The sequence below is a fragment of the Macadamia integrifolia genome, chromosome 2, assembly GCF_013358625.1.
Source record: "Macadamia integrifolia cultivar HAES 741 chromosome 2, SCU_Mint_v3, whole genome shotgun sequence".
NCBI lineage: Eukaryota > Viridiplantae > Streptophyta > Magnoliopsida > Proteales > Proteaceae > Macadamia > Macadamia integrifolia.
In genome coordinates this window covers 26545198-26567098 of record NC_056558.1, presented here as the reverse complement: position 1 = coordinate 26567098, position 21901 = coordinate 26545198, and the positions used below count along the sequence as shown (strand labels likewise).

The 21901-nt window shown below is 36.7% G+C and overlaps 2 protein-coding genes and 1 long non-coding RNA gene across 4 annotated transcripts; all 3 read right to left on the bottom strand.

Moving 5' to 3' along the window:
- Positions 1-1814: 1814 nt before the first annotated feature.
- LOC122087935 lies at positions 1815-2818 on the bottom strand. The gene is made up of 2 exons (XR_006142912.1): positions 2341-2818; positions 1815-2244 (listed from the first exon to the last, which is right to left on the bottom strand). It is a non-coding gene; the product is annotated as an uncharacterized LOC122087935 (long non-coding RNA).
- Positions 2819-3799: 981 nt separating this feature from the next.
- On the bottom strand, positions 3800-7481 carry LOC122059738. 2 transcript variants are annotated; one of them, XM_042622769.1, is made up of 12 exons: positions 7216-7481; positions 6833-6900; positions 6687-6748; positions 6136-6587; positions 5550-5934; positions 5361-5436; positions 5163-5258; positions 4949-5077; positions 4817-4873; positions 4651-4728; positions 4480-4577; positions 3800-4369 (listed from the first exon to the last, which is right to left on the bottom strand). In XM_042622769.1, exons 1-12 carry the CDS (start codon positions 7358-7360, stop codon positions 4129-4131), a joined length of 1887 nt encoding a protein of 628 aa, XP_042478703.1. In that variant the 5' UTR covers positions 7361-7481; the 3' UTR covers positions 3800-4128. The 2 variants fall into 2 exon arrangements, with proteins under 2 accessions (XP_042478703.1, XP_042478695.1); XM_042622761.1 differs by having other exon boundaries at positions 5550-6587.
- Positions 7482-10435: 2954 nt separating this feature from the next.
- On the bottom strand, positions 10436-13157 carry LOC122057842 (amino acid transporter AVT6A-like). The gene is made up of 5 exons (XM_042620161.1): positions 12514-13157; positions 12162-12314; positions 11871-12074; positions 11323-11788; positions 10436-11247 (listed from the first exon to the last, which is right to left on the bottom strand). Exons 1-5 carry the CDS (start codon positions 12914-12916, stop codon positions 11112-11114), a joined length of 1362 nt encoding a protein of 453 aa, XP_042476095.1. The 5' UTR covers positions 12917-13157; the 3' UTR covers positions 10436-11111.
- Positions 13158-21901: the final 8744 nt, after the last annotated feature.

The window sequence follows — 21901 nt, the reverse complement described above, 5'->3', positions numbered from 1 at the left end:
CTTTAAGTCTTTAATATTTGGTACCGATTAACCATCGGTTTTTCGATTCAGTTTAGTTTCGAACCGGAATTATGACCTATAAAACCAAAACTGGATCAATTTACTATGGTGCGATTCGATTCGGTTATAACCGATAAATTTTGGTTTAGGTAAATGATTTCGATTATATATTGACACCCTTAAATTTATGCCATAACTGGTATACTATTTAAAAGATGGGACCCTTAAAAGATAATCACAAATGTGAATACAATCATAACTCCCAAAGAAAGAAATAAAAAAATAAAAAATCTAACACCTTTTACCGGCCAAATGCCTTTCTTGTTATAATCTGGAAATTTTTTAAGTTCCATCGGATTTAGTTATAAGGCATTTACAGGGGAAATAGAATACTAGGGTTTCCTAATCATCAATGACCAAATCCTAATGGATTCTTCCTCCTTGCATTCCTTCATCATGATGAGTTAATCAGATACACCCACCAACAAATAAGGTGGATATGGTTTAATAAAGTTATTTCATTTTTTTTTTTTTTCTGATTTTTATAGAAACGTAATATTAATAAGGTATGATTTAGATTTATCTATTTTTCTTATTTATTTATTTATTTATTTTGTATAAACGATATACTAGGAGCCATACAAGAGAGGGCCACAGAGGGTTCCTAAAGCATTCCACAGAGGGTTCCTAAATCATTTTTTATCAACCTACAAGTGTAATGGGAGCAAAATTTGTAGCAACCAAGAAGTTAAAGACTTGGGCTTTTTAAAAATTTAGCATTGTCTTAATGCTATGTATGTGTTCTCCCGCACATGTGTGTACACATACTTCCCAATTAATTTATAATGTTGGGACTTTAGTCTCATGCCAGCTACTAATTAATCTACATCCCCTTATACACCTAGGGAGCATTAATTTGAAATTTTAGTATGAAAACTTTACATGGAATCATAGTGGGTTTCATCATATTCACGTGTTTGTAGTACATATGGCCACACAGGTGAAGGAGTGTTGAGAGTAATGTTCACGAAAAATTTCAATTAAAATCCAACTGTTTTGTATTATACTCAAAATTTATTTTTTATATGATTTTTATATTTTTGATGGAGAAATTAAAGACGCTTGAATTAATTACAAAGAGGGTAATGTATTTTACACCACATGCTTAACATTGTTTATCCTAACCCATCTGGCTAGGTGATGCATCTATATTTCTTTCTCTAACTTAAACCTTTCCTTTCTCCAAACAACTCCCTTATATCAAGAAGGGAAATATCTCCCATGCATGGCCACTCCTTCATACCCTACCCCATCATGTGTACTGGTCCTTAATTAATCCAAATGCTTGTATTGTTTAAGTGTTAATCGCTTCGTCTCGATTAGTGTGTGAAAATCATTTGCAGTTGTTGCATTGGTGCAGTGAGCATTGGGTGATTGAAAACCCCTTAGGACGTGTGTCGAGATGCTCTCAATCATGAATTCTCATTTGTAAAACTGCATCTTACCACTCGCTGCAGAGGATGTGGACTCTAGATAAATCCTTCAAGAACCCCTATGCTTTCTAAGTCCTGAACACTCCTATATATCCAGGACATAGAGAGGTAGATACACAATTTCAATTAATAAATATGAAACTTCCATCACAAGCAAGTAAGAGGTTCTATTCCCCTAACCACCTATTGGTATTTGATATGATTGACATTGGTCCAGAGGAATACCTATACACATAGCTTTTTTATGTGAATTTTACTTGAAGCAAACATAGCTTTTTTATGTGAATTTTACTTGAAGCAAAGGATAAAGAAAAAACAAGCTCGTCAAAGTAGTACTCCATGACATTCTTCTTTCCCAATTCTAGAGAGAGAGAGAGAACTCTGTTCCAGACAACCACACACAAGGTGAACATCTACCACTCTGTTTTAATGGAAAGATGAAAACAAGTTCATCAATGGAGTTCCCTCTCTGTCTTACAGATGAAGCCGTTAAACATATACCATCCTCCCCAAATTTATAAAAAAAAAAAATCTATTTACAGTCTTGCCTCTGCAACATCCCTTCTCATTGCTCTTTCATGCCCATGAAAACCTCTGTCCAAGTGTTCAGACTTCAGATGTGCTACTTATATCATAAAGCCGGTCCTCCTATGTGCCGGTGCAGGCTCCGGTGCTGGTGCCGGAGCTTCCAATTTTGTTCTTGAATAGCCCATCATTCTCCTCGCCCTGATCATTCTACCGCTTCGTTCACCTGCAAACAAGAAACCCATGATCAGAGTCCCTCACAACACAGAGACCACTTCTCTCTCTCTCTCTCTCTCTCTCTCTCTCTCTCTCTTATCCATACCTTTGAGATCCAAACTGGGCTTTGCAGATGCAGACAAGATAATAAGGGTAGGAGTGACAATAGTAAGCAGAGCCCAGAAGAAGAATATCAAAACAAAAGCTCTCCCAGGCATTTGCAAGCACAGGAGGCATGGAACAATTACAGAACTTGGCCAAGGTTTTTCAATGGAAAACCAGATGATATGGAAAAGATACCTGAGCTGGCCATGTTTTGACAACCATGATTTAGAAAAAGCAAAACAAGCCTCTTTCTTAATAATTTCATCTGGGAATCTTGGTCATATAAAAATATATATTAAGGATTAGTTACTAGTTGGAAGGTGGTTGTACCTATTGCTTGATTTTGTTGAATTTTTTGTTTCTTGTATCTTCATTGTTAATAGATATGAAAGTGGAATGATAGCCCACTTTCAATATGGTCTTTGCTGTTTCATCAAATTAGTTTTATAATTAAGTAACCACTCATCAGTAGATCACATTCTCAATTACTTCTTAAGCTATTCATTTAATACTAATTAATATGATAATCATTGGCCTATGTTGGCACTACAAGGATGTTTTGTACCACTTCCAAGAACCAACAACCTCATTAATATCATGGATTCCAGTTTGAATTGATGACCACTTCTTCTTATTCTTCTTTTAATAAGAAAGTCATATCTACATACAAGGATGGATTGGTTTTTTTCACTAGTAAGGCCAGCTAAAGATTTTAGCCTAGATACCCTAGTGTTGATGTTAAATGTGGACAATAGGACTTCTTTTTTTTTATGAAATAGACAATAGGACTTCACATGGGTGCCTTAGGTCCTTGAGCCAGTGTTATTAAGAGGGTGTCAAGATATGGACTGCACCGGCTAACCCGATTGAAACCGACCGGAACCAATAACCCATTGTAAACCACCCGAAACCGAACAAATTGGAATGATTATGGGGTATACCCCATAAGCTTCAAACTCGAAAATTCGGATTTTGGGATAATTGTTTTAGAATAATGGCTTGAATCTTCCATGGACAATCTCAAAAATGCAATTGACAATCATTTCAGAATAACCACGTAACTAGAAATGCTTTCGTATCTAATTCATCTTGCAGCAGTAGCAGCTTCACTTGTGGATGTTGAAACTGAGTTATGGAAGTTAACCTTCAACATTGGATAGCAGCCAAAGAAATAGAATCTTAAAAGGCATTTTGTAAAATACTAAAACTTTGGAGGGTATTTGTGAACCCTAAGGGGAAGTGAATATTCCATTTCTTTGGCTGTCAACAGGGATTGCAGCCACAAACCGACTAGTAGCCAAAGAAATGGAATCTTAAAAGGCATTTTGGAAAATTCTAAAACTTTGGAGGGTATTGTGAACCCTAGAGGGAGGTGAATGTTCCATTTCTTTGACTGCCTACATGGTTGCAGCTCCGGGTAGCAACCAAAATTTTTCCCCTTATTAATCAAAGTATGCTTCTTTTTGCCAAGCAAAACTAGCATAGCCCCCCTTCTATTGAGAACCTGAACATCAAATTTTGTTCATACACCACACCTGGATAGGACTGATAAAATCTGCTGGAAATACAAACACAGTCATTCTAAATCTAGACACTAGACTTTGATCCTAGATACTTGAACCAATGACTAGATGTGGATTCCTTATGATCAATCGAGCACACACAATGACACTAGAATTTGTTTCCACACTGCTTGCTTTTTGGAAACAAAACAAAGAGAATTCAATGAAATAATTGAACAACATAAAATATAAATTACAGAAGGAGCAAAAGATAATAAAAAAAAAAATCATGAAGCGATTGCGTTGGGCAGCTTCTTTGTGCAACTCTTTGGTACATGAACACTGTGAAAGTTCGGTTCCTTTGGAATTTTTGCAGGTCTTTTGACCATTAATCCTGACCTTATAGCTGCTGCTTTACTGATAGTGTTTGGGGTGCCATTGTACAGAATTGGCTCTACTAATTCCTTGGGTTGTGAGATTGCTGATGCAGTTTCTTCTGGAACTGTTGCCTTGCTTGCTGGAGCCATTCTGAGAACAGAAACAAAGGGAAAAGAACAGGATTAATGCTTAGAACAGTCTAAGTGGAGATTGAAGTTTCTCACAGTCCATGATAACATAACATAAACATGATAGCAAACCTTTGAGGCCGCAAAAAATGTGATTTAGTCTTTTTTGAGCTGCTCTCTGCTTTTCGACATATTTCCTCCTTAGCACCTTCCAGCTGAGTCGTCATAAGCTTCAAGGACACAGTAAAAGTGTTAGGTTTCAACTGTTTCAGATTGATCAACCCCAAAAAGTAATCGTGTTACCTTCTGTCGTTGTCGAATAGTTGACACCACATTTGTCTCTGTTGCACATTTTGATGTTTTAAGGTACGCATCTTTCAGCTGTTGGATGGCAAAACTCATTATATTATCAGCTTAAGAAATGCAAAATCTAGATAGAGCATGTGGGATTTTGATTCTGATTTCGAACCTTTTGAACTCTTTTTTCTAAACCAGTTTGGTTGCCTCCATGGGACCTATCAGTTTGCTGGAATCATGAACCAAAAGATCAATATAGACTACTACTAATTTGATTACAGAGAAAAAAGGATAAGAAACTCACTCGAGTCTGCGTTATATGCCTTTTATGCAAGCTTCCAGTAGGTAGCCATTTAACTTCCGCATTTTCTTTGAAAGGATCAAGAAGATGCAACCTTCTATCCAGGTTTGCCTCCTTAAGAATGCCCCTTTCCTATAAGCTTCATATTTCATCATATACAACCAGAAAAATGGAATTTTTCTAACAAATGGAATCATTCTTGCAACGTTTCACTTACATCAGTCCTTAATCGGAAAGGTTTAGGATTTGTTGACTTTGTTTTATTGTTCTTTTGGGCAGCAATAGCAGCAGAAGCAGAGCAATCCCTTATGAGCTGCACCATGATCAAATGCAGTTGGATAACAAGATATTGAGATGAAGGAACTATCCATCTGTAGAAAAAACAGTATAAAAATATGCATATCTACTTAATTACCTTCTGAGACTTGTCATGAGCCTCATGCTTGCTTAGGATCTTCAGTTTAGAGTGGTCAATATCAACTTTAATCTCTCTGTTGTCAGTTTAAAATGAACAAGAGTATTGTTAGTACAAAAGTGCAACTTATGTGAAGATCTCCAAGAGATTCCAATATAAATGGAGAGATGAGTGATGTAGGGCTGAAACCTGTTATCACAAGACACTGAAGCATTTTCTTTATCATCACTTTCCATGGTGGAATTCTCAACTCCTGCTCCGTTGGGATTTTGGCTTTTGGGAGTATCACATTCTGAATCTTTCCTGTCCTCATAGTTCAATCCTACATCCTCATCATGCTCCCTTTTCCCAAGGCTTGAATTTCCCGCTTTTGAAGTTTGAATTTCGGGACATTTCTCTTTCAAAGTCTCCTCCAAATTGGAAAGCAAGGCCGTTACATTGCTTGAACTTGCTAATGAATTCTCCCCAATTGGAGTTGTTTCATCTTGAGTAGGAGTTGCACCTAAATTTTCTGAGGTCTTAGCAATGATGAGGAGCTTAACATGACCAGGTTCTTCAATATTTCCGGAACTACCTGATACAGAACAAACTTCTGAGGAGCCATCCCTTGATTTTCCATCTATCTCCATACCACTAATGTAATCAGAATCAATACGTTCTTGAGGCATGGATTGATTACATCTCGGTAAATTGGCTTTGTTTTTGGTCTTCAGACATTTTGAAGATTTTACAGCCTTGCCATCCTTGGAACCATAAGAAACAAATGAAACCTCACCTTTGCTTTTAGTATTGCAAGTATTGTACCTTGATGATACAATGCGCGAACGCCCCTGCTTTTTTTGACTGGTTATATCAAGCTTCTTCATCTGTGCACGCAATTCTGTTAACGAATTTTTCACCTTTTCACTTTTCTTTGGAGTGTGGAATATCAGGGCCTTTGAGACCACTCTATTCTTTGTCAATGAAACAGTTGTTTTTGGGTTCTGAGCACTACGAAAGGGATCTGAACCTTGGAGGCATTTTTTATACCTAGGAGTTGTCAAAGCCTTTGCATTAACAGAAGATTGCGTAGCCTTCATATTTGAGGCTGATTTAAGCCTAGATATAGGATGAAGTTTCAATTTTTTGTCACCCATCTTTTGAGAAGCCAATGCAATTGCAGTCAATCTTGATATTCTATTCTTGGAAGATTTTGCAGGGGCTGATTGGGGGTATTTAGTATTTTCCCTGTTAAAGAAGAGACGACAAAACTAATATTTTTCAAAGCAAATTCAATCAAGTGTAGAGAAAACCAGGAAAATCCTGGACTCTGAAAGTTTCACATACCGTGGAGCTTGTCTACTTAATTCCTTATGAAGTTTTAAGTTGGGGCTCCTTGCTGCCAATACCTGGATGGATAATTGGAGAAGGTTATGTATTAAATGATGATTCAACAAGATTAGCAAGTAGAAGGAACGGATAAAATAGCTAACCCGAAGAACAAAACTTTTATATAGAACGTCAGGATCCATGTCTTCTTCTTCATGCTTTTGGTTGCATCCTGAAACACAATTAACAGGTTCATTGATAACTCGGGCTTAAAGTTTGAATTTGGAAAGTGAAATCTGTTATAATCAGACCCAAATCACCAGAAACAAATTGGGAAACACTTGGAAAGTGAAATCTGTTATAGACCCAAGTCAGCCAAAACAAATTGGGAAACAATCTAAAATCTAAACATAAAAACAAAGAGGTGCTCGACCTAAATTCTAACAATTTAGGCAAACAATGCATTAGATCAGAGCTTAAAATAAGTAAAATTATGACAAAAAGGGGAAAAACTGAATATAAAACCAAACAGCAAACGATAACTCACCAACACGCAAACAAAACCAGGAACGATCGTCGGGAAGAGGTAGATCGGGAACAGTGAAGTCCACATACTTAGGCGCTTCAATCTTCTCATAGAACTCCTCCTCATCATCATCTTTGTTGCTCTGTTGCAGTTGATGTTCTTCCATATCCTCCCACCCGCTTTCTTGTTGCTTATGAGTTTTGATCGGTCGGAAACGTTAGCTGAGAGAGAGAGAGACAGAGACAGGGTCGTGATTCCACCTTTTCGCTCGCATTGACCGATACCCGAGGAAGTTTAAATGCCGAGAGTTGTCTGAAAGTAGCCGTTGGAGCGGTCTTTCGGGATTTCATGGGAAAAGAAAAAAAAAAAAATCATCTTTCGGGGCATCATTGTAAATTGGCTTTAAAATGGGATGCGATTTAGAAAGGTAGATTCGGATCAGGTCCAGCCGATTTTGATTACGGTTTAGTCCGAATCATCCGGAATCAGCTTGAACCTTAGAAACCCAACATGGAATAGTTTCAAATCGGCTGGAATCGAGATCAGGCTCAACTGCTTTCGATCCTAATCAGCCCATTCAAATTGATTTCGTTTCAATTCTTAAAACCCCGAGGAACACAATTAATACAGTATCACTTTTTTTTCTTAGGGAAAAAGTTTTCCTCCACCGATCATGCAGAAAAAATATATATTTTCCTTCACCGATGGGTGTGGGAATCTGTATTTAAATACCAGTTTCCAAAAGCTGCTATCTAAATCCATTTGAACGCCAATCAAAATGCAAATACAGATATTTCAATTTTAAGCCTAATATTATCTATGTGAAGCGGTGGAGAGATAGTGGGTTCAGGAGTGATGATACGTAAGAGATGGGCAGGGTTCCTATTAAATGGAGCGGCTTCCTCCTATAAAATGTTTCCATTGAATCGATGCAGTGTAGCCTTGAATTATTTGTTTAGGATTGACTATATTTTATAGTATTAAAATACCATTATCAATTTCACGATATATTACATGTAATTAAAAATATATATATATATATATATATGAGAACATCTATGTAATTTCATATATTGATACTTCAATATCAACACTAGTGGCTAGTGGCCAATGGGGCAGTGGATTAAGCCCTTCACCTTCTTGTCTTCTCAAATTTTCCTTCTCTAATTCTCCACTGCTCAATGTAGATAGTGCGAACGCAATGTTGCCCTCTTCAAACTCATGACTCCACTCTCTAACCTTTACTGGGGATGTAAATAAATAGCTGAAAATCTGTATCTGATTCATATTCATATTTATTTAGCGGAATCCGTATTCAAAAAATTGGTCTTCAGAAATTATCAGAATCCCTCTGAAAACTAACCGGATGTGAATGTGGATATAAAAGGCTATGGCTATTCCATCAAAGAAGAGTAGGGCCAAGGTTTTAAAAATTGGACCAGCATCAGTGGAATTGGTCTATTAGACTCGGAATCCACCAAACCTACATTCCAATTACCCTGATTTTTTATAAATGATTTCTGACCGTGTTGGACCAAGTCCAGCCTGTTCTAGGCCAGCACGAATTGAAACCAATTTTTAAAACCTTGGTTAGGATCTCTCATCTCTTCATTTCATCAGTTTGTGACCCCATCTCATTAGAAACTAAAAAGGCAGAGGTGACTCCCACGTACCAAATGATAGTGCTCAACCATTCTAATCATGGGCTTGGTCAAAACTTGGGTCTTGAAGCTGTAGCTTCTAGCCATTGCTCATCCATAAATAATAAATTTATTTATTTATTTTTCTTTTTGGGTAAGACAACAGTTCCCCTTCATCTACGGAGAAAAGGAAATTTCTACACTAATGAATTCTGATGTTTGAAAGGGACTGAAATAGTGGGGAGGGTAGTTCGAATATTTGCATAAAAGGAGGTATTGGGGCATCCCAGTGGTGAAATTGGATGAAGAGAAACTTTAGTCTAAGGAAAATTAATGTTTTCTTGTATTGTTGAATTTCTACCAGAGGCAGGCCAATTCTTATTTGTGATTCCTTGATCTATTTTTACTTGCGATTTCATACAACACTTGTTTCTTTTCTTCATGTAAATCTAATCCGCTACTCCAATTTCATGTTTTATGTGGATTATCCAAATGATTCTATTGCTTCATTTTCTTTATAATTCTCTTTCTAATTTCAAGAACTTAAAAAATGCCAATATGCTGCCATCTTCTCTTCATGATTATTCATCGGGTATATGGCAATAAATAAAAATCCACTGGCTAAAAATGGTGGTTGGGAACCTAAATCTACCAGGTTGAGGTAATCCGTCATTTGATTTTCAAAATTTATGGGCAAGTAAACCTTGGACTGAATTCTTTTCTGGCGCAACAGTGCATCTGACTTGTATTCAATGGTCAGAAATGCTCAAGCATGGAGATCAAGGAGGTCGCACGAAGCCCAAGGCATTTATGGACGTTGAATGCCCATCAGACACCCTATTGCCCACTCACTAAAAAAAAAAAAAAATAAACTTTGGTTAAAAAAATAAACTTAGGGCCTGTTTGATAACATTTCTGCCGTTTCTATTTCGAGAAACGACAGAAACATAAATTTCCATTTCTAGAAACAGAAATGGAATTGAAGGTGTTTGATAAGTCATGTTTCTAGAAATCGATAGTAACCAGGAAAAAAATAGCCACGAGTCGTTTCCAAAAACGGCGATGGGTTGTTTTTTGAACCATAAATAGGTAAAAATTTCTATTTATATTTCTGAAAACAAGTGAAACAAAACAATTTTATCAAACGTTTTTTGTTCCGTTTCTGTTGTTTCAGTGTCCAGAAACGGCAGAAACACATTTTTTGAAACGTTATCAAACGGGCCCTTAGGTTCCCTCTTCACGTGTCAACTTTCAATCTGATCAAATTGGTCACATGGTAAAATTCACAACTATTTTTTCAGATCACCATCCAGGAATTTAAAATTGAAATCATTTTTCCAGTTCTATATGATTATTTCTATAATATAATTTTCAATCTTTAGACCAGCGCAATTTCCTTTTGCTTCTGAATTAATTCTTATAAAATATTTTTCATCAGAAAAAGCTAAGCCCTAGAGAAGAAAATGAAGTAATTGAAAACCCTACTTGTGAAGGGCTGCATCAAAATTTTTTCTTCTTCTGATAAAAGGGCTGCACCAAATTAAGACCCAAAATGTAAAGCACTACATGAAGCTTTTCAGAAGAATAATTACTGAAGAGACTAGAGCTACATTGTAGAAACTTTACTTGGTTATCATTGTCATTAGCTCAGAACAAAAGAAGAAAACAATCAATAATTTACAGTAAGGAATCAAGGGATAAGATAAACTTTGTGATGAATCATATAAACTTTATGCACTATGCATAGAGAAAAATAACATACAAGTGACATGCAATCTTTTTTTTTTTTGGTTGAATAAATTACATGCAATTCATAATCATACAACATGCATGATCACTGAGTTTGGATTTAGAACCCCACCTCCTTCCCCATTTGCCTATGCACTTTGTATGAAAAATCTAATTGATAAGCCACCTCTGCTTTCTCTCAAGAATGTAAATGTATTTCCCTTCTAATAGAACTCCTTCACCAAATTAATCTACAGAGTTTTAAAGAAATGTATAGAAAAAAAAAAGACAAAAAAGATAGAGGTAACAGAACCTTTTATTTTTTACTCAAATTTTTTTTTTCTACATCCTAAAAGAAAATTTTAAAACAGAAAAGGGGGGGGGGGGGGGGGGTAGAAGAGAGAGAAGGGTAGGAAAAACCCAAAGTAATGGCACCTGGGAGTAGTGGGTATTTGTGTTGCCTACTAGCATGTGCATATCCTCTGAGAGACTCAAATGTTTTGTTCATGTGTGAACCGAAAGAAGCTCATCATTCAATCCATGAGGGAACTAGCTAAAGGTGTGGTCATTAAACAAGCTGTAGATGTCGCAGGAGATGGCCACTGTGCTCGAAGACACAGCCAACAAGATCATCACCCACGATAATACTCTATCCTTCTTTGAAGACATTCCATAAGAATGATCCCTGCATTTAACAGAAACGAAAAATTAGAGATTTACAACAGATTAATCTGTGGAGTCTTGGCTGTCATACACTTACCTAAGAGCAATGGCAGCAGGAAAAATGAAACCAATGGAGACAGCAGCCGTGGCTCCAGTGAATTGGAAGGCATCCCATATATTGGGAACGAAGTTAGCCCCAAGGAAGACAATAACCATGAGACCCACCGTGATGGACACGAATCTCCGGTTGTCGTAGGCAATAGGGAAGCCATGGGGGAAGAGGAGGCCATGTACATTGAGACGGAGAGAGAAGAAGACAGTTGGGAAGACAAGCATCAGATGAAGACCGTAGCTGATCCTCACAAGGTCGTTTATGACTAACCCATATGGGATTCCCAGGTTAGCGTCGAAATTGGCTAGAACATCATCCAGCGTCTCCTCCCCGAAGAGCAAGAACCCAAATAAGCTGGTCGCTATGTAAATGGAAGAACACAGAGCCAGTGATGTCCGGACGATTGACTTCATCTGGGTTTGATCTTTCAGCTCGTTCTCTATCGGGTGTACTGCGCAAAATTTATTGTTCAAATAAAAGGAGTAACAGATGAAGGCAGTGATGAACTGAGGATTATTGTTATATAATTATACCATTGTGGTGACAGATGAAGGCAGTGACGAGAACAGGGATGGTGGTGAAAAGTTTCCAGAAAGAAGCTTGATCTTCAATTCTGGGTAGCAAACGCGGCATTCCAATACTTCCATTCACCATCTTGAGGATTGTCACCGCCATTGTTATGGCAACAAATATAATTGCTAGAGCAACTGATAATGCAGATGTGTATCTCAACGAATCTATGGAACACAAGTCAGCAAATACAACTCTGTTAAGGTACGACCAGGAGAGAAACAGAGAAGGTAAAGTTAATGGATGAGACAAACCTAGACGCTTGAAGGAGAGCAAGGGAGCAAAGACAAGAAGAGTGGTGAGAAGCAGCATGAAGAAGCGTGAACTATACCAACGGCTACCAAACCATCCTTCCATCACCCCTGTGTGATGGATTCCTTCCGACCATGTTCCTGATAGCACATCCCCTGCACACATCGTCCCCAAAATTTTCAAAATTCAAAATTCAAATTTTGAATCCAAATGAATATCTAGAGTGTTAGAATTGGGGGATATGTAGAAGAAGAAACCAGAAAGAGGAACGTATGTAGAAGGAAGGAAAAACGAAGAAATGGAAAATTAATAAAGACGACCGGAGGGGGAGTTGCAGGAAAGCGGGATCCTTACCTATGATGATCATGTAAACGACAAGCATGCCGAGATTATTCACAATGATGCACAGCTGTAAGAGCGTTCGGCCTACCCCTCCGAACACGTCTCCGACAACCGCTGAATACGAAGATGTCTTGGAGGAGCGTGCGGGTCTCAGGATCATTTCAATAGACAACTCAGTCAAAAAGGCAGCCAAGATTATCATAGCCAGACCAGGAAGGAGCCCCAATTGTTTGATGATCGCCGGTAGTGCCATGATACCGGCGCCGACGATGGTTGTCGACAGGTTGAAAACAGCCCCGGAGAAGGACGCTCCATCGAATCCTACCTCGACGGGTCCAAAATCTTCGTGCTTTTGGGGGAGGAGAGGAGTTTTGGGGCTCCGGCGGTATTTCTTGTCGCCGCCGGATAACCCCATAATCGCCCCTTTACAGAGTAACAATTAACAACGTTAGCGGTGGCTGGCCTTGGCGTTGGGCTTGAAAGAGGCGACACGGCGGAGATTGGGTGTTGTTTCTGGTTCACAAGTCACACCACTCACCAAGACCCATACCCTCCTGTTATTAATTCTTATTCAGAGACAAGATTCTACCCCACAGACGTTTACAACTCAACAAGTACCGTTTCTCATGAGATCCAGTCACACGCGGATCCACATAAACTCCCCCGCCCGCGTGTAGAGAAAGTATATTTGTTTCAACAGAGGCAGGTTTCCGTCACAATGAAGAAGATATTTCTTGTTTGAGGGAATTACACTTACCACCCCTGTATGTTTCAGGTATTACATAATTTTTCCTTGTGAAGTTTATAATTACAAATGTACCATGTGGTGTTAACATTGTTAAAATCAAGTGTTAAATATCTTTTTAACCCCCATACCCTTTGTCTAAAACTCAAGGTTTTCAACTCTCCGTCTTCGTTCCTAGCGGAAAAACAATATTCCTCTTCTTCTTCTTCGTTTCTGATCGACAGCAGTGGGAGCACATGTTTCTCCCTCCTAATCCAACATCGACGAACGCCGCACAAAAATCTGATGCCACTCATCATCACCATGCATCACCCGTTGATCTTAATAACAAAATCCAAAATAGCAGGGCCACAAAGAAGTCTAGAAATCCTATAACAAATTACAGTTTTATATACCAATGATTTGGATGAAACCCATTTAAGATCCCCAGACAAAAAGAGCGGAACACACAAAGATGAAAATCCCATGAATCACCCATTCCGATTCCACTCATCGTCACCGTGAATCACCCGTCGATCTTAATAACAAAATCCAAAATAGCAATAACGGGAGTGGCAATTTTAGTCACCTGAGTATGAGGTCAAGTGTTCCGCCGTCGATAGAGTTATCGTCGAAGATTTCTTGGTTGCAAGATCCACAGGTATTATCTGATCACCGAGATTGTGTGAAGATCAACGATGTAGTTGGTCACGGCATCTATGGAATTCTTTCTTAGTGGGTGAATTATGGAAAAGGTTGGAAGCCGAGGTGGTTAGTTCTGCAGGAAACTTACTCTCCCAATCGATCACAAATTTCATAATGATAAATCGCCACAACCCTAAGTCTTCAATGCCACTTCTGAAAAACCAACCGAGAGCTTTAATCTCCCCCAAAGCCTCAACTGTTTCAAAGCCTTAAGACTTCCATCATAAACGATTTTATCTCCTAAAGCCCTAACTCTCCCAAATCTGCGATTTAATCTAACCTCAGACTTTGATCTTCATCAATGAACAAACTTCGATCTTTAACGAGATGTCATATCTTCGATCGCCAACGAGATGAACCACCTTCGATCGCCAAAATCTTCAATTTCAGAGTTCAGAATTATCTTGGAATGAAGAGTAGAGGTTTATAGTATAAACCCTCCATCGTCTTCTCAAGGAAGAAGACGATAATAAGTTGAGGGTAAATTCATCATCTCCTATAGACTAAGGTTATTTTGGGGTTTATAAAAAATTTGTAATACATTTAATGGTTCCTCACTCACGATCAGGATACTGCTGATAGAATTTATAATTTAGAAGGGAAGGAAGTGTAATTTCAAACTTCGTAGTGAAGAGTTATGTAATACCAGAAACATTCAGGGGAAGGAAGTGTAATATCTTCTTCTTCTTTACTCAAGAAATAAAAAAACGAATAAGGTACTTCTTCATCCATATCATAATTTTTTTTTTTTTTCTAAGTATGAATCCATATCATGGTTGGAAAATTCAGTTTTAAATGGACGAGTCATTCAAGCCAAGCGTTGAAATTTTTAACAATTTGATCAAGAGCCGTGTGGACTTGCTCGAGTAAAAATGACAAGATTTGATAATTTATTCGAGTCAAATAAGACATGATCTTTTCACCTGAGTCAAAATAAAATCATCAAGTCTAATCATTTAAAAAGAGCCCATTAAATTGTTCCACTTAGTTCAGTAAAATGGTAAAAACCTTCATCCTTTTGTTTCATTGAAAGAAAATGAAATCCTAAACAACTTCTTGATGACTAACAATCTTCGAGATTCCCTTTCCTTTTTCAAATTTATCAAATTATTTCTAAACAAAATGGTGTACAAAATGAATTTGTATAGAACTTATGCTACAGATTATCCATTTGATCAATCACATTAGTTCTCATGAAGGAACCTCAATTTTTTTACCTTTTTCTAAGAGATGGAAGAGTAGGGATGGTGGGGAGGACTTCAATTATGTCTTCCCCATTGATGAATCACTATTCACTTATAAGCAAGAAGTTCAGGTGAACACTAAATTCATAATATATAAGACATAAGCTTCAAGAAATTTCTACCAACTTTTCAGTGAAGAATAATAAATTCAGGATGTGTTTTTCATACTTTTATTGTATTTTTTTTTAATTTAAATATTTATTGTATTTATAAATAAGAAAAACAAAATATGACTACTCCTAACTAGGTTTTACCGGTCGAATCAGTTTTCTAAAATGCAATTCGAGTTAGAAAATGATTTTTCAATTATAACACATACACATTTATGAGATAGGTGCCATAAAGTAGAAGGAGGTATTTGGAATCCAATCAATAAGGGAAAAAATAATAATCTTACGATTTTAGATGAATTATTTACTATGAGTGTGGAAAAATTTTCTTCTTAACATAAAAAATAGGAGCCTTTGGAGAGAAGAGTATTTTCGGCTCCGTTCATTGGCAAGGGAAATTAAAATGATGGTAAGAGAAATCTTTGTAATCATGACCCCACGTGACCATATTACTAACTCCAAATCATTCTATGTTTGGCTATTAAATTTCATTTTACTTTGCATCTAACACACTTTGCTATAAAATATCAAATATTTACCTTGCACTGGTCATGCTCAAATGAATAGATTTTTTTCTATCAAATAATAATAATAATAATATACAATGACAGCAATAAACTCAACTTTATGCCAACTTAATGGGTCGACTACATAGATTCTTACAAAACAAAATAATAAAAGTTCAAACATGAGTAATAAAATAAAAATTACATGTAAAATATATTGTTATTATATAGGATAAAAATTTTAAGTCATTCATACAATTACATAGAATCACATGGGGTAATAATTACAAATAGTTTATTTCTTAAATTCATACAATTCCACTTCCTTTTCCTTTATATTTTCCTTGCAATAAAAAACAAACATCAAGATTTCATTTTTTTTTTTTTAAACAGAAGAACCCTACCAATCTGATGCAGACAATACCAACGCGCAGGATCAATGAAAAAACACGTCAAAGCATCTTCAACACATGATGGGGAAGGGGAAAGGAGGGCACAACAATCTTTTCGTATCCGCTTAATTTGGATGCTAACTGTGCCATATTGGTAGGGATTTTTTTTTTACAAATTCTCTTTCACCGATAGTGAAGGGAGAACCTCTTAAACCACAACATCTTATCATTTTAATGTGGACAATTAACCGGAATATTGTCACAAAAAAAAAAAAAAACAAAAAACAAAACAAAACAAAACCCTAAGTATTAAATTGTGCTGGTCAACTGCTTTGCCCTTGCCACAAACTTGGCACCGTTCTTGACGTGTGATGCACTACGCAATCTTATACCTCTCAAAGCCACCAACATGTCAGTGTTTAGAATAAGGGATATCCTACCAAATTTTAATTATATGATGTGGATCAAATAAGATGAAAGATATTGATTGTATGGAAGTTTTTAATTAGTTGTATAATCCTATTTCAATTGTTGAATAAAAATGAGGGGAGGTTCGATGCCTAGCGGTGTGGCGGTGTGGCCACAATGTTGCCGGCTGGGTCAATGTTAGCATGCACATGGGCATCAATGAGGAGAGATAATATGATATTTTTGCACATTCATGCGAAAAGAAGTCGGATGGAAATGCAATCAAGCAGAGATCTTTTTCTCATAAAAAAAATATAGATAGGTAATTCTAGTATGGTTACAAACTTAATAACCGGAAGAATGAAATCATAAGGAGTGTTATATAATTAAATGGCACAAGGGAACACACTAATGAAGAGAGATGAAATAATTTTGTGCATATAGGTGCAAAGAGGTCATTTCATGAGAGGAGAAAAGAGTTTTAAAGAGAGGGTGCCAATGTACCTGTTGTGATCAGTTCAGAAAACCTTCCTCATAAAATCTAATTAAGCATCAAGACAAATGGAGCAGTTAAGCCTCCCATGTTATGATCCATCAAATGAGTTCTTATTCATTACAAAATTTGGGACTGAGGATCTTTTCACCTATGGTTATATTGAAGAGAGAATCTCTTATTCCATGAATTCTGATGATTGGATGAAACTCGTAAAATAATATTACAAGAATTTTGGACTTCATCCAATGAAGAGTTAGAGTAAATAATAACAACCTTATAGGTAATTTTTATTTCATCCAAGATGAAGAAAAATGCTTATGACATAAACCAAAGTAACCTAAGTATCGTAAGGGTGCAGCTTGATGGATCATTATTTACCTCGTAAGTTATTAAATGTCTCAGTAGTCAAAATCTTTGTGTTGTGCCTTGGGAACCAGGGATCTAGTATTGATACCTCAAAGACCTAAAATGTTTATTAACATTTCACCCAAAAAAAAAAAAAAAATTACATTGCTTGAAGCACTTTCATTATAGACTTTAATTGCTCTAGAAAAAAAAAATTTGAGGTCTTGGGTCGAAGACTCCCTTATCCATGTCCCCCCCCCCCCCTCTAGTGTCATCCTCGAAAAAAATTGAACTCCTAACCAATGCCATTTTGGGAATCCTAAACACGTCTCTAGGCATTAAAGAAAAATTTAAAGATTATAGATCAAATTCAAACATGTTTGACGTTGGTCTAGGCGGGCTAACACATGAGCGGAGAAAAAATGTGCTAATTTATCTCTTGGCCTTGGCCATGAAATATCCATATAAGTGGCGGCCACCTTTGCATATAGAGACACATTTTAAAGTTGTGCCACAACTTAATCAAGTTGTGGAACTTCAAAATTGAATATGGATAAATATTTTTTTTAATAAAAAATATATTGAAACAAAAGAAAAAGAACAAAAGAACAAGCTATAACGGCAACCAAGGGCTAGGAACTCTAACATTGGCCACTGAAAACAAAAATCACGTAAGGGGGATACATTAAAAAAAAAAAAAAAAACATTGGAGTGGTAAAACAAATATCAAAGTAGGGGTACATGAAAACGAGGAGAGAAAAAAAAAATTAATATGATAATGAAAACTAAGGAGAGAGAGCAATAAGAGTGAAATCCCAAGAAGAAGTCAGATGTCTATCTCTGCTTGAGTTGGGGGCATATTACACAATCGTGAAAAATTTTATTCCTAGTCTTGCTTAATAGTACGCAAAGTAGAAGACCATCTTCTTTTGTTTCTTTCCCACTATATATGATAGATCATTACACTGAAAACCAACTTACTAAGAATATCACCCGAGGATTTGTTGTCGAAAGTTTTCAAGACCCACCTCTATTCTTTGTCAAAAAGAATGATAGCTCTAAGAAAAAGTCAACACTTTTCAAGGATACATTTCCAAACAAAGAAGGGACAAGAGAATTCAGAATAGATGGTCAATACTTTCAATGAAATTCCAACAAAAACAACAGTTAGGAATTATGATATTTAATTGGGAAAGGAACTCCTACATTGAATGATAATTAAGTGAAAACTCTCCAAACAATAAAGCAATGTCTTAGAATAAAAAATTTAAAAGCATAGATACATAAACCAATGGTTGAACACAATTTGTAATAAACTATATATTTAAGGGTATCTCATTCTTGAATAAGTAAAATGGAAAAAGAATACATTGTTAATGACTGAGGTAATTGTATTTTTTAATAGTGGGAGTCAGGACTCTGGAGTATCAATTCTGTGAGAAGACTTAGCAAGGAGGAATATCACGCTGAGGATTGGATGGCTTTGAATAAAACTTTATTTTCCACATCTTCTCTTAATGGAGTTGTCCAACATTTATCTAACTAACATGACCATTTCGGTGGAAAAGAAAAGGAAAGCAAAGAGAAAGAAAACAACCCTTTACCTTATTTCCTTCCTTTCAATAACTGAAGAAGAGTGGGAAAAAAATGGAGGAAAAAGTCTTCCGCAACCAACAGTGAATACTAATAAAAGGAGGGGGAGGGGGTTAATCCTTCTAAATTGTTTGATGTCTGAAATGTCCTTAATTCGTCTTGATGCCATGGGCCCATTAGTGCCCGCATATGATAGCTTTGTGGGTCCATAACCTATTCCACGTGATATTTATTCATGCACACAAGGCTCTGATAAGAGTGTCGCTTTGTTTAGGGAAAGAGCCGTTACATAATAAATACGCCATCCAACTACAATGATTGTCTGTGAAGAAATTCCTCTTTTACCACGGCTTGAGGTATGGGGTGTCAAATGGTCAGGCCACGTTGGTCTCGGTCAATTTTTAGGGCTATGAACGTCCATTTAAATAAATGAGCTTAACTAGCGTAGGCATGTTACGATTAATAATCAAATTGGTCAGTCTCGAGCTGCCATAAATGGATCTTAATTGGGCAATAGACATATTTCACTTTAAAAGGGATTTAAACTGGTCCTCTTTAAAATTGGTCATTTAAATGTAATTGAAAAGAAATACCAATAAAATGAGACAAATATAGGATAAATAACAAAGATCCCATAGTTAAAATGGATTAAGCCAATTCTAGGCAAAACAACTAAGTTACTAAAAGGTATTCGGTATTTAACTCACGAAACTTAAATCAATTAACTATGCATACGCAACCCAAGTTTAGCAAGTTCAAATAAAAAACTATGCATAAAAAAAATGGATATTCAAATAATAATCACCACCATCTCAATTGTATATATCACATAGCCCTGGCACTAAATATAAATAATATTAAAAATATATAAATAATATTAAAAAAATATAAGTAGTATTAAAGGGGTCAAGCTTAAAGGAGTCGATTCAAATCAAGTTTGTAAATGTGTCGGGCCGGTTGAACGTCTGTCGGGCTAGGTGGCTGCACCGTGTACTACCTATTTAAAAATGTGTTAGGCTCAAGTCCGACATGTTTATTAATCGGGCTGGTCTAAGTCGAATCATAAACGTGTCGGGCTCAATCGGTCCTACTGGTGCAAGCCTAAAATTGACACCCCTAGCCTTGAGGATAGGTCTTTCCATTGTTACCCAAAAAGAACCCATAGACTTATGGCTTTTTTTTTTTTTTTAAGGGGTGCTTAATGCTAAATTTAAACTATTTTTAAATTGTTAATTGTTATTCAGTTTCAATTTGGAAATGATATTGGATAGGAGGAATTATGGTAAGGTGGAACGTTTCTAAAGAGATGGAAGTCAATATACCTTATCTTTTAAAAAATAAAAATAAAAAGGGAGAAAGAATCTTGTCAATCTAGTGTTGCCTACACTCAGACACAAGCGGATGTAAAAAGATCATGCTGACCCAATGCCATTTGTTGAAGATGCTCTCGTGTGTCTCCTCATTGGCCCCTCAAGCTAGTGGTTGCTTACTCCAATTCTCCAAAAAAGGAAAGAAAAATTTATGGGTAAGTATTTCTTGTGGGGAAGTGTGCTTCTTTTGCGTGTGTGAAAAAACATCCACAAAAATTGTCATTCTTGATGAAAAGCAGGCCGATTATTTTACGCCCATATGTTCGGGTGTGATGGACACCCCCTTATAGAAAACATTATCCCAAAATATATATGAGAGAAGGATAGGTATGTTGTCGGTATACAATAAACTAGTGTATAATACCAATAGGGGCATTGGAAGAGGCATCATACAGGGAGGGTAGGGAGTCATTTCAAAAAATGGAAGAGAGAGATTGACACAATGGATGCTAGTAGGGGTGTCAATCGATGGGGCCAGGTTGGTCTCGATCGGGCTTAGCGGGCCTAAGTCCTCGGACCATGACCTACCTATTTAAGGAATGAGTTGGTCTTGATCGATGTCATGTCGGGCTCGATTGGGCTTCGAGCTTTAATTTGGTTTCTCCTAATCGGGCTAGTCGAGCTATAATCGGGCCTTAAATGGGGTAATGTATCAATAAAGCTTTAAACGGGCCTTAAACGATATTTACTTTTCTTAGATTTAAAGATACTTTAATTTATTTTGTTAAATCATCAATAATTTTGAAAATATATTACACTTAATTACATTCAATAATTGATAAAAATATCAATATATACCCTATTCTTTACCCAAAAAATCAAAATACTTATATAAACAATCGGGCTAAATGTGTTAGTCTGAGTCAGACTTGTAATGAGTAGGGCCAGTCGGGAGGCACATCGAACTTACCCCTTGTACCTTGTACTATCTATTTATAAACGAGCTGGATTTAGACCTAACATATTTATTAATCAGATAAATCTAAATTAGGCCATAAATGTGTCGAGCTCAATTGGGCCTACCGGTGCAGATTTGAAATTGACACCCCTAGATGCTTGAATACGATATATAATTTTTCTTTTATGACAAAGTTTTCTAGAATTCTCCTCGACCGAGGCTTTTGGATGAAATTAAAGGAAGGTATTGTGCAAGGGGTGGAATATGAATCCGGAACACTTGTAAATATGAAGGCCGACGGAATTAGATTCTGCTCCACTCCAGCAGTCCTCATCCGACAGTCTAGCACACACCTCGCACGCACCCCAAGGGGCATTTGATGTGTCACTAATTTAGATTCCAATCCGAATGTCTGACGCTTGTTCGTACTGTCTTCTTGTTTTGTTCTTTTCTTCTGTTTCTCTATTTAATATTTTGTAACGTGGCCACGTGGGTGTTACATATATTATTATATCTTACGCCTTCTTACGCAACACATTTAAATCCGTCAAATACGTATTCGATGCGTTACGGATTTAGATTCCAATCTGAAAGTTGATGATCGTTCGT